This window comes from Sebastes umbrosus, chromosome 10, assembly GCF_015220745.1.
Source record: "Sebastes umbrosus isolate fSebUmb1 chromosome 10, fSebUmb1.pri, whole genome shotgun sequence".
NCBI classification, from domain to species: Eukaryota; Metazoa; Chordata; class Actinopteri; order Perciformes; family Sebastidae; genus Sebastes; species Sebastes umbrosus.
The window spans coordinates 24,005,087-24,018,472 of NC_051278.1; the positions used below are offsets into that span (position 1 = coordinate 24,005,087).

At 38.2% G+C, this 13,386-nt stretch overlaps 2 protein-coding genes and 3 long non-coding RNA genes across 6 annotated transcripts in view; 4 read left to right on the top strand and 1 right to left on the bottom strand.

Annotated features, from left to right (window-relative positions):
* The window catches only part of LOC119495341 (myosin-4-like), a 108,506-nt gene extending 108,152 nt beyond the window's left edge, over positions 1 to 354 (top strand). Inside the window, exon 16 of one of the 2 annotated variants that reach the window (XM_037781710.1) lies at positions 60 to 354. In XM_037781710.1, the coding sequence (XP_037637638.1) occupies positions 60 to 273 (214 nt within the window). In that variant the 3' untranslated portion in view covers positions 274 to 354. Of the gene's footprint in view, positions 1 to 51 lie in introns of both variants that reach the window. The other variant, XM_037781711.1, reaches the window with a different exon arrangement.
* The window catches only part of LOC119495339, a 296,329-nt gene that overhangs the window by 147,051 nt on the left and 135,892 nt on the right, over positions 1 to 13,386 (top strand). The gene's annotated exons all lie outside the window — the stretch shown is intronic.
* Positions 146 to 1,163, bottom strand: LOC119495364. The gene is made up of 2 exons (XR_005208465.1): positions 636 to 1,163; positions 146 to 545 (listed from the first exon to the last, which is right to left on the bottom strand). It is a non-coding gene; the product is annotated as an uncharacterized LOC119495364 (long non-coding RNA).
* Positions 8,211 to 9,259, top strand: LOC119495368. Its single transcript, XR_005208468.1, has 2 exons — positions 8,211 to 8,270; positions 8,674 to 9,259. It is a non-coding gene; the product is annotated as an uncharacterized LOC119495368 (long non-coding RNA).
* LOC119495357 lies at positions 10,684 to 12,434 on the top strand. Its single transcript, XR_005208457.1, has 4 exons — positions 10,684 to 11,000; positions 11,130 to 11,164; positions 11,883 to 11,957; positions 12,114 to 12,434. It is a non-coding gene; the product is annotated as an uncharacterized LOC119495357 (long non-coding RNA).

Consider the following 13,386-nt stretch of genomic DNA (forward strand, 5'->3'; position numbering starts at 1 on the left):
GAAGCTGTGGTGTTACAGCAAGAGATGGAGCATGAAGCTGTGGTGTTACAGCAAGAGATGGAGCATGAAGCTGTGGTGAAACAGGAAGCACAGCAGGAAGAGGTAGTGGGAGAAAAGGAGGTGGAGAAGAAGAAGAAAAAGAAGACGACTGTGACAATTGAGCTCACGTTGGAGAAGAGTAGCTCCCTCTTCCAACCCCCTTCACCTCCCTCCTCATCTACCTCACCTTCCTGTCTCAACCGCCCCCTCACCCCCATCACCCATCATCATTAAGAAAACTTCAATCTATCATATTTCACTAAGGGGTTTCTCCTGGTGTTCAGGTTTCTCCAACAAAATATATATTAAAATAAAACTTAATTAAAAATAAAATAAACAGTCAAATAAAATGTCAATATGTCTGCCTCTCTGAATAAATGTTAATTTGTTAATTTATTAGTAATAATGTTGAGGTTTGGACTGTTGGTCGGCGACGGGAAACTTTACTTCCTATATAGCAGACATCTGCGTCTGAAGATTCACAGTCGATAAACTTCCTGAAAAACCTGGTAAGTAGAGCTGCAACGATCAATCCATCAACAGGAAATTAATCAACAACTATTTTAATAATCGATCATTTTGAGTAATCTTTATACCCCCGCGACAACGTGGTGTCCGTCCTTCCGTCCGTCTATCTGTCCCTCCGTCTTTCAGTCCTTCTTCGTTAAAGGCTTTCACAGTCTCTAAGATTTGTTGGTTCAACCGCTCGAAAGAGCTTGGTAACGATGACACTTGATCCACGGTGCTGTGAATATTGTAGTCACCCTAGTCGATTGTTAACGTTAAACTAATTAACCTAATGTTAAATTAACCAAATGTTAAATTAACTGTGATGACTGGTGGGCAGCACAGTCCTGCATGGCTAAATATTGAAGCTACTAACGTTAATGTAGGTTCCATTAAGTTCCATTATGGTATGTTCAAGCTCTGTTCTGTAAAAATGACTATTGGGCGAAGGTAAATTCAAACTTTCATGATGTGTTCATGATGTGTAGTTTTTTGGTGAGACACTTGAATAAATACAGTTGTTTGAAGGAGATATTTTCACAACAATATATCATAGACAATAGAGAAGGAATCATGACCTGTTTAACTTCCTAACACTATGTCTTAGCAGCTTATAATACATGATTGAAATGACTGATGCCAAATTTTTTTTAATCAGAACAAATATTTATTTAAAAATACTTAAATAATTGTTTATTTCCTAATCATTTGAATTATGTTTAATGCAAATAACCACTATAGATGACAGTAACAAAGTACAGTACAGTACTATGTACAGTACCCTCCCACCCCCAAGAGATAAGGCTCTGCTGGAAGCAAGCAACAGTGTAATTCAAAAACTGGAATTTACCACGCATATAATGTTTTTTGTGTAAAATATATCAAACATTGAACGACATCAGGTCTAAAATTGTATTCCTTCATCTAGCGCATAGATTTCATAAGTGGCAGATACAATTTCTGAGCGGCAGACAAAAAAAATACTTGCCTGCCACGGTGGCAGGCAGTGAAATGGTTAATTTCAGACCCGGCTATAGAATATATGTTAACCTCTCTCAAAGTTTCCGAGGCAAACAAAGGTGCAAACAGTACGTTCTTCAAGGACAATAAAGATTTGTCTATCCATCCTGAGTGCAACAGTTGCTATCTCTGGAGACGAACAATCCCCAAGGGCATCTCGAGTTAAGAATTATTCTGGTAAAAATTCGAGCCATTCTCCTGGACAAAGGGTGATATAACACACCATCCTGAGAGATAGTATTGTTCAGAGTGTGCTGCAGTGAAACTAACTCAATGTGCTCACAAAGCCTTTCACAAAAAATACAGTGCAGTTATTGATGCGTGAATAATGTGTTGTTTGGATATTACTAAATGACTTCTGATCAATTTCCCTCTAGGTGTTGGCCTGTCACGGAGTAATTGTGGTCTCTGTAGCATCCAGGAGCATCAAGCCACCCTGTGCTCTACAGTGATGGGAACCAATTCATTAATGTGGCCTTCACATAAATAGATTACCCGTTTGGCTCAGGTAAAGGCAGACAAAAACACAGCAGAGAGCCCTTGAGCAATGTGAGCACAGTGAGATGCAGCACAGCTCAACATGTGACTCTAAAAAACAATAAATGTGCCATTCATTGGGACCAAGGTTGACACTAAATGTGTGTGCCTTCACTTGTAATTCACTTTTCAGCAATCTGATGTCTGTTCTGGAGATTAACAGCCCAGAGGTGGGAGTGTTTTTGTAAATCGACTACCTACACAACGAGTGAATAATCAAGTGAAAAGTCAAATATTCGGGCTGTCCAGCCCTACCATATTCAACACACACACACACACTAACAACTCTCTTGCTGCTAAGTGGCTGTGGTTGAGATTAATGTGTGTATGATACAGGTTTTTGAGTACAACTGGTGTGTGACTATTCAAGTACCTGCTGTATAGGCCACTGCTTGACATGGTGGATGATGTGAAGGACGAGAAATCATTTCATTGGATTTCTTATCTTCATTTGGTCAACGTATGAAACGGTTATGCAAGAAATCATCATTGTCAGCCCTTTGGTTGATATTGCTTGCTGTATCTGTATATACTTTAAATGTGTCCACCATTTAAAGGGACTGTTTGTAACTTTTTACAAGCATAAATCTACCGGGTCGGGATCCCATGCGCGCTCGCTTGCATATGCGCACTCGCGTGTGGCCGGAGTCTCTGCGTCCTCTGCCTGCTTGCTTTCACTCACACACCGCGTGCGTTCTCACTGTCTCGCTCCACCTCTACACGTGAACGTGCGTTCACTCCACACTGCAGGAGAGGTAGTAGCTCTTCAGAATATCTAGTGAATGTACAGTGGACGTTTGTGCAGAAATAACTGCTGCAGCTCCTCCAGACCAACAGAGGTGTTCCGTGTCTTGTGAAGTGACGGGGCTCCGCAGCGAGAAACGTTATCGTCTCCTACCGGGCGTCTCCCTGCGGGCGCAGTCGGGAGACGATAACGTTTCTCTTCCTGCTTCTAGGATCAGCATTGATTCATGGAGAGACCTTCGTCTGGTCAGCTAACAATACTGCCAAGCAGGTGAAATATAGATTGATATTGTGGTTTTAGCTGACGTGTGTCGCCTCACTGTTTTGAGCGATGCTCGTTCATGTCTATTTAGAGCGAGCACAAGCGTGAGCCCGACGCTGACTTTCGTTGACTTAACGGCCACAGGTGTCGCTGTTAACAAGCCTTTCTGAAAGTTACAAACAGTCCCTTTAAAGGTAGGGTTGGTATTGCTGAGAAACTGGCAAGAATACACTAGATTTTTAAAATGATCCAACCGAAAAATTTAGTCCAGTGTTGCCAACTCTTTTCACATTAAAGTAGCTAGCAGCGCTAGCTCCGAAAGTTGTTAAATCTAGCAAGAAAGTCGCTTGCTGTCGGTATGTAATGAGAATTTCAACAAATATAACAAAAAAGGTATTTGAAGAACCCTAGTTTTGATGGGAAGGCCAGGTAAAGTCGGCCTCATGTGTAGCATGTCTGAAGCCTGAAGCAGGGTTTTCTGCTCAAACCATTCTTGGCAGTTATTGCAGCCAGAAAAACAAATTTGGGCCTCAGTGTGGAGCCTGAGTGAAGCTGAGGTGGAAGCAACTATCAATCACTCCAGAGTTTTATAGGTTGAAAGACCCTCCAATCAAAGGCAAAACTGCACCCACAATACTTCTTTCTGAGTCTTGCTGTGTTGATAATCACTTTCAAAATCCCCACCAGACCTGGCAGACCATATGCAAATTGTGACATAAGTCATTGAAACCCCAAACTCACCTAAGAAATGCAAAAACATTTTCGTATTGCTATCCTACATCTCTCTTACCTTTTGTCTGTGAGATTTGGTCGTACGAGTCATTCCCAGCCCAATTCGCCAAACTCACTTAACTGCACAAACTTAAATTGCTATTTCCAATCTGATTAACACCACCTGTTCATGAGGAGGTTTGCATTCATGAGATTTGATCATTAGCATACTCAATGTCTCCAAATTGCTATATAGGGTGAATGGAGTGGAACAAGCCAGCCATTCACAAGAGCCATTCCCAAGAGTAAAAATAAGAACTTCACACCTTCAGCAGACAAAATACATGTAGTGAAGAGATTGACATGAAGTAAGATGCTCATGTGGCTTTCTAAAGCAAAGCAGTCCATGTCGGAAGGAAGTCAAGGGGATGTGACAATCACCGAGATAGATGACAGAATATTATACAATAGGTAATGTTAGACTGTCAGGTGCAATAGAGGATGTTGTTTCCCTAGACAGGCTTGCAAAACCTGAGGTGGCTGTCGGAGTGAGATTATTTCCCTAGCAGTTACTGAACTGTTGTTGCCATGCCAAAAGATGCCGGTAAAACCATTAAATCCACAATCAAAGAAAAACAAAACATAAAATAAACGATGTGGTAAATTGGCAAGCCATGCCGCACTTCACGCAGATATGGCGAATGGAGCGTCAATTCCACATTACGTTTTATTTCAGTTATTTACTTTCATTTAAGTTGATTTCTGTAACACAATTGATCTTTCGGAGGTTGTAGCAGGCTCAGTTTTAAAGCTAAAAAAACGGAGGAATCCATTAGTACCTCTGACCTCAAGATATATGAATGTAACTGGGTTCTATGGGTACCCACGAGTCTCCCCTTTACAGACATGCCCACTTTATGATAATCACATGCAGTTTGGGGCAATACCATGCAGTTTTTTGCATGCAGTATAAATATGTTATCGCCTATTATAAAAATGGTGTATTTGAATATTTCTGCATACTGGGTTAGGGTTTTGGTACCAAATCACAGCATGGCTTTTTCTCATAGTCAAGTCAGCACACTGACACACTGACAGCTGTTGTTGAATGTTGGTCTTGAGTCTGCCATGTTATGATTTGAGCATATTTTTTATGCTAAATGCAGTACCTGTGAGGGTTTCTGGACAAAATCTGTCATTGCTCTGTGTTGTTAATTGATTTTCAATAACACATATATACATAAATTTGCATAAAGCAAGTGTATTTGTCCACTCCCATGTTGATAAGAGTATCAAATACTTGACAAAATCTCTCTTTAAGGTGCATTTGAACAAATAAAAAATGTGCAAATAATTGTTTCGATTAATCGCGATTAACTATGACAATCATGCGATTAATCACGATTAAATATTTTAATGGATTGACAGCCCAAGTTATACGTCAGATAAATGTTTTTTTGTGGAGAAAAGGTGGACTGTGTTCGTTCCTAAAAGAAAATTTGAAAAGAGAAAATAGTGAAGATTTGTGACAAATTCTCTCATATGTGCCCCTTAAGATCAAATCTATTTGTACAAATAGTTCTTGCATGAGGGCCAATGACTTTCTGCAGAAATTCTGAGCATTTTCACAAATATTCAAAAAACACTATGTTTTTCTCGGAGCCTTCAGCTTTGATGGTTGCAGCTTTGGTAAATCTCAGGTCTGGAGCACTGGGGCTGGATAACCTGTGCTGACCTATTCATAGGTTTTTTTCGTACTGTACTTTGAGTGAGTGGGGTATGAAGTCCTGTGAGGAGCTAGCAGCGGGCTGCATGGTGTGATTGCCAAGAAGAGGCAGAGCTGACATGTTATCACTTCCCTACAAAGTGGCTCTGCCTGAGGGTTGTAAGCTGCTGAGAAATGCCAAGGGGGTGTGAAGGTATATGAAGTGTGCAGATTAGTATTAAGGTGTATCCACCTGTACACTGAAAAGATGACAGAAAGGTTAGACTGATAGGTGGATAGGTAGACAGATAGAAAGAGCAGAGTGAAGGAAAAACAGACAGAAATATGAACTGTATGCACATAAAATGCCTTTGAGGAAGGACGATCTAAACAGCTACTTGAGCACAAGCACTCATCGCAAATAATATCTGATAATTAAATGGGGGGGGGGGTTACGAGCTGGCTGATATACTGAGACTTGGAGATAGCAGAGAAGGTAAATAAGTTGTGTATTCAAGAGTCAAGTAGTGGGCGAATTCAAAAAGTCAATTATGCATAATGCAATACCATGTACTACTGAGCAGGGCCAAAGACACTTTTCATTCCTTTCATATTCAGATGAGCAAAAATCCCATCCAGAGAGAGAGAGAGCGAGAGAGATAAAGAGAAGGGGAAGATGCTGACATGTCTACAGGCAGCAGCAGCACAGAGCCCCGGTGTCAACATGAGAGAGGGTGAATGACACGCCACTGAGAAGCGCAGGCGGCACACAGGTGTCAGCGAGCACATACATAGCGTGGGGCAAGCTGAGTGAAGGCAAGCAGGCAGAGGAGCAGAGACTCCGGCCAACACGGTTTTGCAAGACGGGCTTCACTAGATATAACTTTGTGGTTTTGGTGCTTCTGTGTAGTTTGTGTTGGAGTCTGAGTCTGAACAGCGCAGCCACACGCGAGCGCGCATATGCAAGCACATGTGTAAAAAGTTACAAACAGTCCCTTTAAGCATATTTGCTCCATTTCTACCTGTTGCTGCTTTAATATCAGTCTTATGTATCTTTTAATAGGAGAATATCCCTTATATAAAAAAGTATACTTTAAGTTTATTTTATAAAGTAAACTTAAGTATAGTTAAAGTTTATTCCCAAGTATACTTTATGTAACAAGTATAATAATATCAATATACTAGTAGTATACTTGTAAGTGTACTACTTCAATACTTCTTGGGACTACATTGGCCCACTTTTTAGTTTATAAAAGTATACATTAAATGAAAGAGTAATAAACTTTGAGTACACAACTAGTTTACATCCAAGTTGTATTTTGTACTGCAACTATAATATGAACTATACTACAAGTGAACTTATAGGTATACTGTTAGTTTACTAGTTATATACTTAGCGTAACCTATTAGTTTAAAAGTTTTTACTGCAAGTATACTACGTTTTCTTAAGTGAACTTATAATACTTAGCAAAATATACTTTTCTGTATACTTTTCCAAGTTTTAAGCCAAGTACACTAAGACTTTTCTGTATAATTGACGGTATAAGCCAAGTATACTGAAGTATAATTTTGTTAAGTTTAGGTATAGGTAGGTACATAAAAAGTAATCTGAAAGCATACACTCTTATTTTAAGTTTAAAAGAAGTATTACTAATAGCATACTTAGTATAACCCTGAGTGAAGGGACGGGGATCTGGAGCGAGTAACGTTATCGTCTCCGACCAAAACTCCGGTGTCTCCCCTGTGCCTTCTGACCACGGTCGGGAGGCTGAAGCAGGAAAACACAGAATAAGCATCGATTCATGGAGAGACCTTCGTCTGGCCAGCTAACATTACTGCCAAGCAGGTGAACTATAGAGTGATATTGTGGTTTTAGCTGATGTGTGTCGCCTCACCGTGTTGATTAATGCTCGTTCAAGTCTATGTAGAGCGAGCACAAGCGCGAGCAACAGGACGCTGTAGTTCGTTGACTTAACGTTCACAGGTGTCGCTGTTAACAAGCAATTTCTGATTCTTACATAGAGTCCCTTTAAGTGAACTCATAGTACTCAGTAAAATATACTTTTCAGTATAAGCCAAGTATACTGAAGTATAATTTTGTTAAATTTAGGTACAAGTAAAAAGTAATTTTGAAAGCATACACTCTCATTTTAAGTTTAAAAGAAGTATATTAATAGCATACTTGAATAGACTTCTTTTTTGTAAGGGATAGTAAGCATTGACAGATAAAATCTTAACTGAGCACATCTGTGATCACACATACAGTAATAGGTTTAATGAATAAATCAATTATGGTTATTGGTTGCCATTCATGTTCTGTCCTCTGCTCCTTCAACACAGGCTCAAGAGGAAGTAACATACAGTACTGTTAAGAAAAAGAGAAGAACTTCAGCCCGGTAAGTGACTGTATGAATATTATTGGCTGAACCTTATGTTTCTTTTCTTTTTTATTAAGTAAGACCCACCTCAGAATTATTAGTATTTTCTTTGGACTATTGTATAAAATAAGGTTTTAGTAAACTCTAATTCCTCTCATGTGTTCAACTTAAAAAGGAAGTATTTTCATGAAATGGTTCATGATTTCGATTTTAACAAAGGTGGTCATGTTGATGTAATCTAATCAGATCTAGTCTAATGAAATGGTGTTTAGCCTTTATTTAAATAACGTTTGGTTTGCTCCTTCATCAGGCTGAAGAGGAAGTAACATACAGCAATGTTACGCACATGAGAAAAACTTCAGTTAAGGTAGCCGTAAACCAATTAAACCACAACCTGTATTACACAACATAAGCACACAAAAAGACACACTCAAATAGCATTTATTATTTCAGCATACACATTTGTATTTGAATGAAGCAAAAAACTAAAAAAGGTTTAACTGTTCAATCGATCTGTTTCACATCTGTCTCTTCTTTCTTACCCAGAGGTCAGAAGCTAAGAGTGATGTGGACGTGATGTACAGCTCTGTGGTTACTGTCGAACAACAAACTGTGCAAACTTTAAATTTTAAGGACCCAGTCTCACACTGTTGCTCACATACATAGTGTAGCTTTTCTTAGCCACACTGCTAGTGTGGCGGTTGATTCTTAGTCTGCTTTATCGTTAATCTTTCTTACTAATTGTCATTTTTTCTTCTGTTCTGCAACAGGTTGAAGCAAAAGATGAGGATGTAACATATAGCAGGTTGGCCCAGCACCAGCAGAACCTGTAACCCCATGTTAACCCTACATCTTATCTGCCTGTCTATCACTGGACTCTTTTCTTAGATGATAGTGTTGCAATGTGTTGCCATCTATTCTTTGGTTTTGCAACAACTTCTTACTTCTTTTTAATTTTGAGGGTTTACACCTTCTCCTTTTTTTATTCTCCTCTGAATAGCTGCAAAATGTTTCAAACAAGTGCTGAACTGGTCCTGGTTTCCCAAAAGCATCTTAAAGCTAAGACGTTTGCAATATCCATCTTACGACCCTGCTTAAGCTGAAGAAGTGTTTCCCAAAAGCTTCGACAAAAGCATTCACCTCTTAGCAATGATCCTATCGACTCGTAGGAGGTTAAAGAGCATCTTAAGAAGCTTCAGAACCTGCAGGAGGAACAAAAATAACATGTTTCATTGAAGTTTTTATTGTTTTTGTTCATTATAGTCTGTACTATATTGAACAGTGATGTTGTTTAAGTGACGTTTGATGTAAAATGAAGGATAATGTTAAAAATAAAAAATAAGAATATGAAATGAATAATGCACAAATGAATTCAGCAGTTGATCTACCAGTTTCTGTTGTCGTCCTCCTCCATTCCTTTTTCTTGTCTTGTAATATATTCATCTCTTCTGGCTGAAACGCCACTGTCCTGATGTTGTTTTTTGCATTTTCCCCATCTTCTCTTTTCTTTTTATTTATGGTGCATAGATGATTTGCACATTCGTGAAGATTATAAGAACGGCCACTGCTTCATTTTGGGTTTAAAATGTGTTTAAACATGCAGAATATTTTTGGCATCATTGGCCAAAAATGTCATAATAACCTTTCAGCATATTGTAATTCAAGTGTTCTGAGAGAAAACTAAATTTCTGCACCTCCTCATGGCTTTGTTTTCAAGCTTTAAAAAATCCAGCCAGTGATGGGAGACTTTGGCCAATCACAGGTCATTTCAGAGAGAGAGCGTTCCTATTGTCTGTTCATTCAACGGAGGCAGCTGTCAATCACTCGCAAACTCTGATCCACCTCTGCATAGCGTCAATACATTGCAAAGAAGCGCTGGTCTGTTTGTTATATAAGGGCATTGAAAAACCTTTAAGCTTATCTGCAGAACATGTATATTGAGTTTACTGTGCTTAATTATTAGGTATAAATTCACAATAATATAATCCTCATTTCTATTTTCATGTAGTTTATACACTCTCAATGTATACGAGCCATGTGTTTTAACTCATTTTTTTAATGTATATGCTGTTTTCATTCCTTTAAAAGTGAATGCACATTTAATTTCATGTTTAGAGAAGTAATTATGTCAAATGTAACTGAATAGTGATAAACAACTTGCAGTGCACAGAGGAGTACAAAATAATTAGGGCTGTCATTATTAATGCGATAATAATGCATCAATGAAAAATCGTTTTAATGCCACTAATTTCTTCAACGCATTAACACAACTTGGGATTTTTAGGTTGTAGTGGGCTTACTTTTAAAGCTAGAGTGAAGATATCATCATATGAAACTAGAAAACCTAAAGAATCAATTGGTACCAACCATGTAGCTTGTCAAGAAGGAGGCTAAATATCGCTCCAAACTTACGTTACATTTTGTTGAGGAAAAACTGTCATGGCCATTTTCAAAGGGGTCCCTTGACCTCTGACCTCAAGATATGTGAATGTAAATGGGTTCTATGGGTACCCACGAGTCTCCCCTTTACAGACATGCCCACTTTATGATAATCACATGCAGTTTGGGGCAAGTCATAGTCAAGTCAGCACACTGACACACTGACAGCTGTTGTTGCCTGTTGGGCTTGAGTTTGCCATGTTATGATTTGAGCATATTTTTTATGCTAAATGCAGTACCTGTGAGGGTTTATGGACAATATTTGTCAATGTTTTGTGTTGTTATTTGATTTCCAATAATAAATGTATACACACATTTGCATAAAGCAAACATATTTGTCCACTCCCATGTTTATTAGACTATTAAATACTTGACAAATAAGGTACATTTTGAACAGATAAAAAATTTGTGATTAATTTGCGATTAAATATTTTAATTTATTGACAGCTCTATTTATAACCAAGGTTTAAGACTATATGAGTTGTAGTATGGAATAACGATGATGACTTCTGTTTTTTTACTTTACATTGTGTGCTTTTGTTTATTTATTTCTGCTGCAGTGTTTCGGTTGAACTAAAGAGATTCATCATCTCTTTGAGCGTGTTGATCTTCATTGTAATGGTGGCCTTGTTCATCTGGTTTATGTTGAAAAGACACAGTAAGTTTATGCTGAACATTGATAAATCCAATTCATACCAAATGTGTTTTTAATTCTTAAATGTTTATTTTTTATGTAGATTATTTTGTGCATTGAGAGTAACAGAAGTCTTTACTGTTTCACGTTTAGAGCAGACCAAAGCAACATCATCTGCCATGACAGCGGTAAGATTCACTTATTTATATCCCAGGTTTTCACAAAGAAGGCTCTAAGGAACGTCAGTATAAAGGCAGACGTGTGAGAGTGCTCATTTGTTTAAGTTTAGATCATAGTTGTAAGGTGAGAATTGAAGTTTAAAATTTTCAAAGAATATGCTATCACTTTGCAGAAGTTCATCAGAACAACACTGTACCGTTAATACAGCATGTCTATTAGATAAAATAGAGATTACAGTAACTATTATCAGATAGACTTAACTGAGCAGTGTCCCTATTATTTTAATTCCTCCTATTATGATTTTTCATTTTGAAGTGTGAACGGCTTTTTTTTGTTTTTTTTTCTAAAATACGTTTTTCTGCTGCTCCCGTCCACAGCCGCTTTACCTCGCCATCAGACAGCCCTTTCTGACGGGGAACTGAAGCCATTGTATTGCTCTCTTCAAAGCCACCAGACTACATTCACAAAAACAGCCATTTTACCTCCACTTCAAAAAATCCAAACTAACCCTTTCAGTTATTTCCAAACTTAGCACAGCTAACTTTGACTCAGCTAGTGCTAGCGTTCACATTATTTCTATTTAAAAAAAAAAACAACAGAACACAGCTGGACCCGCCCTTTAATATAATATCTCATTTTACCATTCACAACTGTAACTAAATAAACCAATGTGTAATTCATCAAAAACAGAATGTGCTCAGTCCTCTCTTTCATATCTTTACCCAGAAGTCACATGCTGAGAGTGATGTGGACGTGACGTATAGTTCCGTGGTTACCACGAGGCCACAACGTGTACGAAGGGTAAATATTAAGAAAACCGAGTCTCATGCTGACTGTCATATACTATTATTACGTTTTTTTTTTTTTTTTTTACTATTTCACTTTTTTTCCCAGACTTAGAACATTTATTTTTCTTCTTCCTTCCTTGTAATTTTTACTTCTTTTTTTTCCCAACAGGTTGAAGCAAATGATGAGAATGTTACATACAGCACATTGGCTTAGCACATCACCCCTGCTTGTTACACCTTCGCACTACTTTATCCTCTTCCACATACTTTTCAAAGAAGATGTTTGATTGCCAAGTGTTTCGTTATACCATTGACAACACGAATCTGGGGTTTAACTGTTTAACTGTATTATTTATTAGGCCTTAAGCTCACATTAATACATAACCTTGACACACAGTGTCGGGGTTTCCATGTTTCCAAACATCTTAAATGTGTAAAGCTCACTCAGTGTACCGTATCTCATTAAAAAACAGCCACTTCTTAAATACAACCTTTTTCTTATATTCATTTTCTGTGTCCACACATCCATGTTTCACACATCACCTCCCTTCACAAATCAAAAGCTTATCATCATTTTATAGATCACGTTTGATAATGATCCATTGAGAGGTGTATGCTGAAATGTATCCATTCAGGTCCACGCTTTTAAAATAGTTTAAATCTTCATCTGTTAGTCTTGTTCTCATTTTACAACATTCATGTCGGAAAAAAGCTGCTTCACAAACATTTGTACTGTAGAGCTAAATAAAGCAGATACCAGGGCTGAGAGTAATTTGATAATGTTTCCTGTATGTAATACTGCATGATGGAGACATCGTCCTTAATGAACTTCCACTATTACAGTGTTTTTTTAAAGAAGCTACCACTTCCAGTAAGCTATTACCGCAAGCTATTTCAAAACCTCACGAGTTTCTGTAGCTTTACACAACTCAGGAATTTCCTGCAGCGAATAAGACGGTGCATTCATGGCACAACAGCAATACTCATAGTGTATCTGTACACCATCTCAAAATCTTCCCTATGTATTCATTTTTTAATCAGCTTACAAACTTACAGCCAGCCATTTAAAACAATTCACGAGAGCTCACCTGCGACCCAGCAGCTGCACCTGCCTGGTGGCCAAGCTGCCGCAACCAAGATTGTCCTGTTGGAATGATACATGCCAGTTGGGCAGTATTTTGCGTATAAATGCTGTCCATAATATACTGACTCATACAATAATAATAACTCAACTCTTGATCCTCACGTGAAAAAGGGGCAGGAGGAAGAAACTGGTCTTAGTTGACTAAACATTAAGACTCCACAAATTACTGATGTAAAAGATGATCTTTTTTTGCAAGGATATGATGGGGACAGAAAACATTTTTTGTTGTTACTTCCACGTTTTTTTGTTCTTTCTTTTAAAGACCCAATGCCCTCCATCTTTCGTGGACATTTTAAAC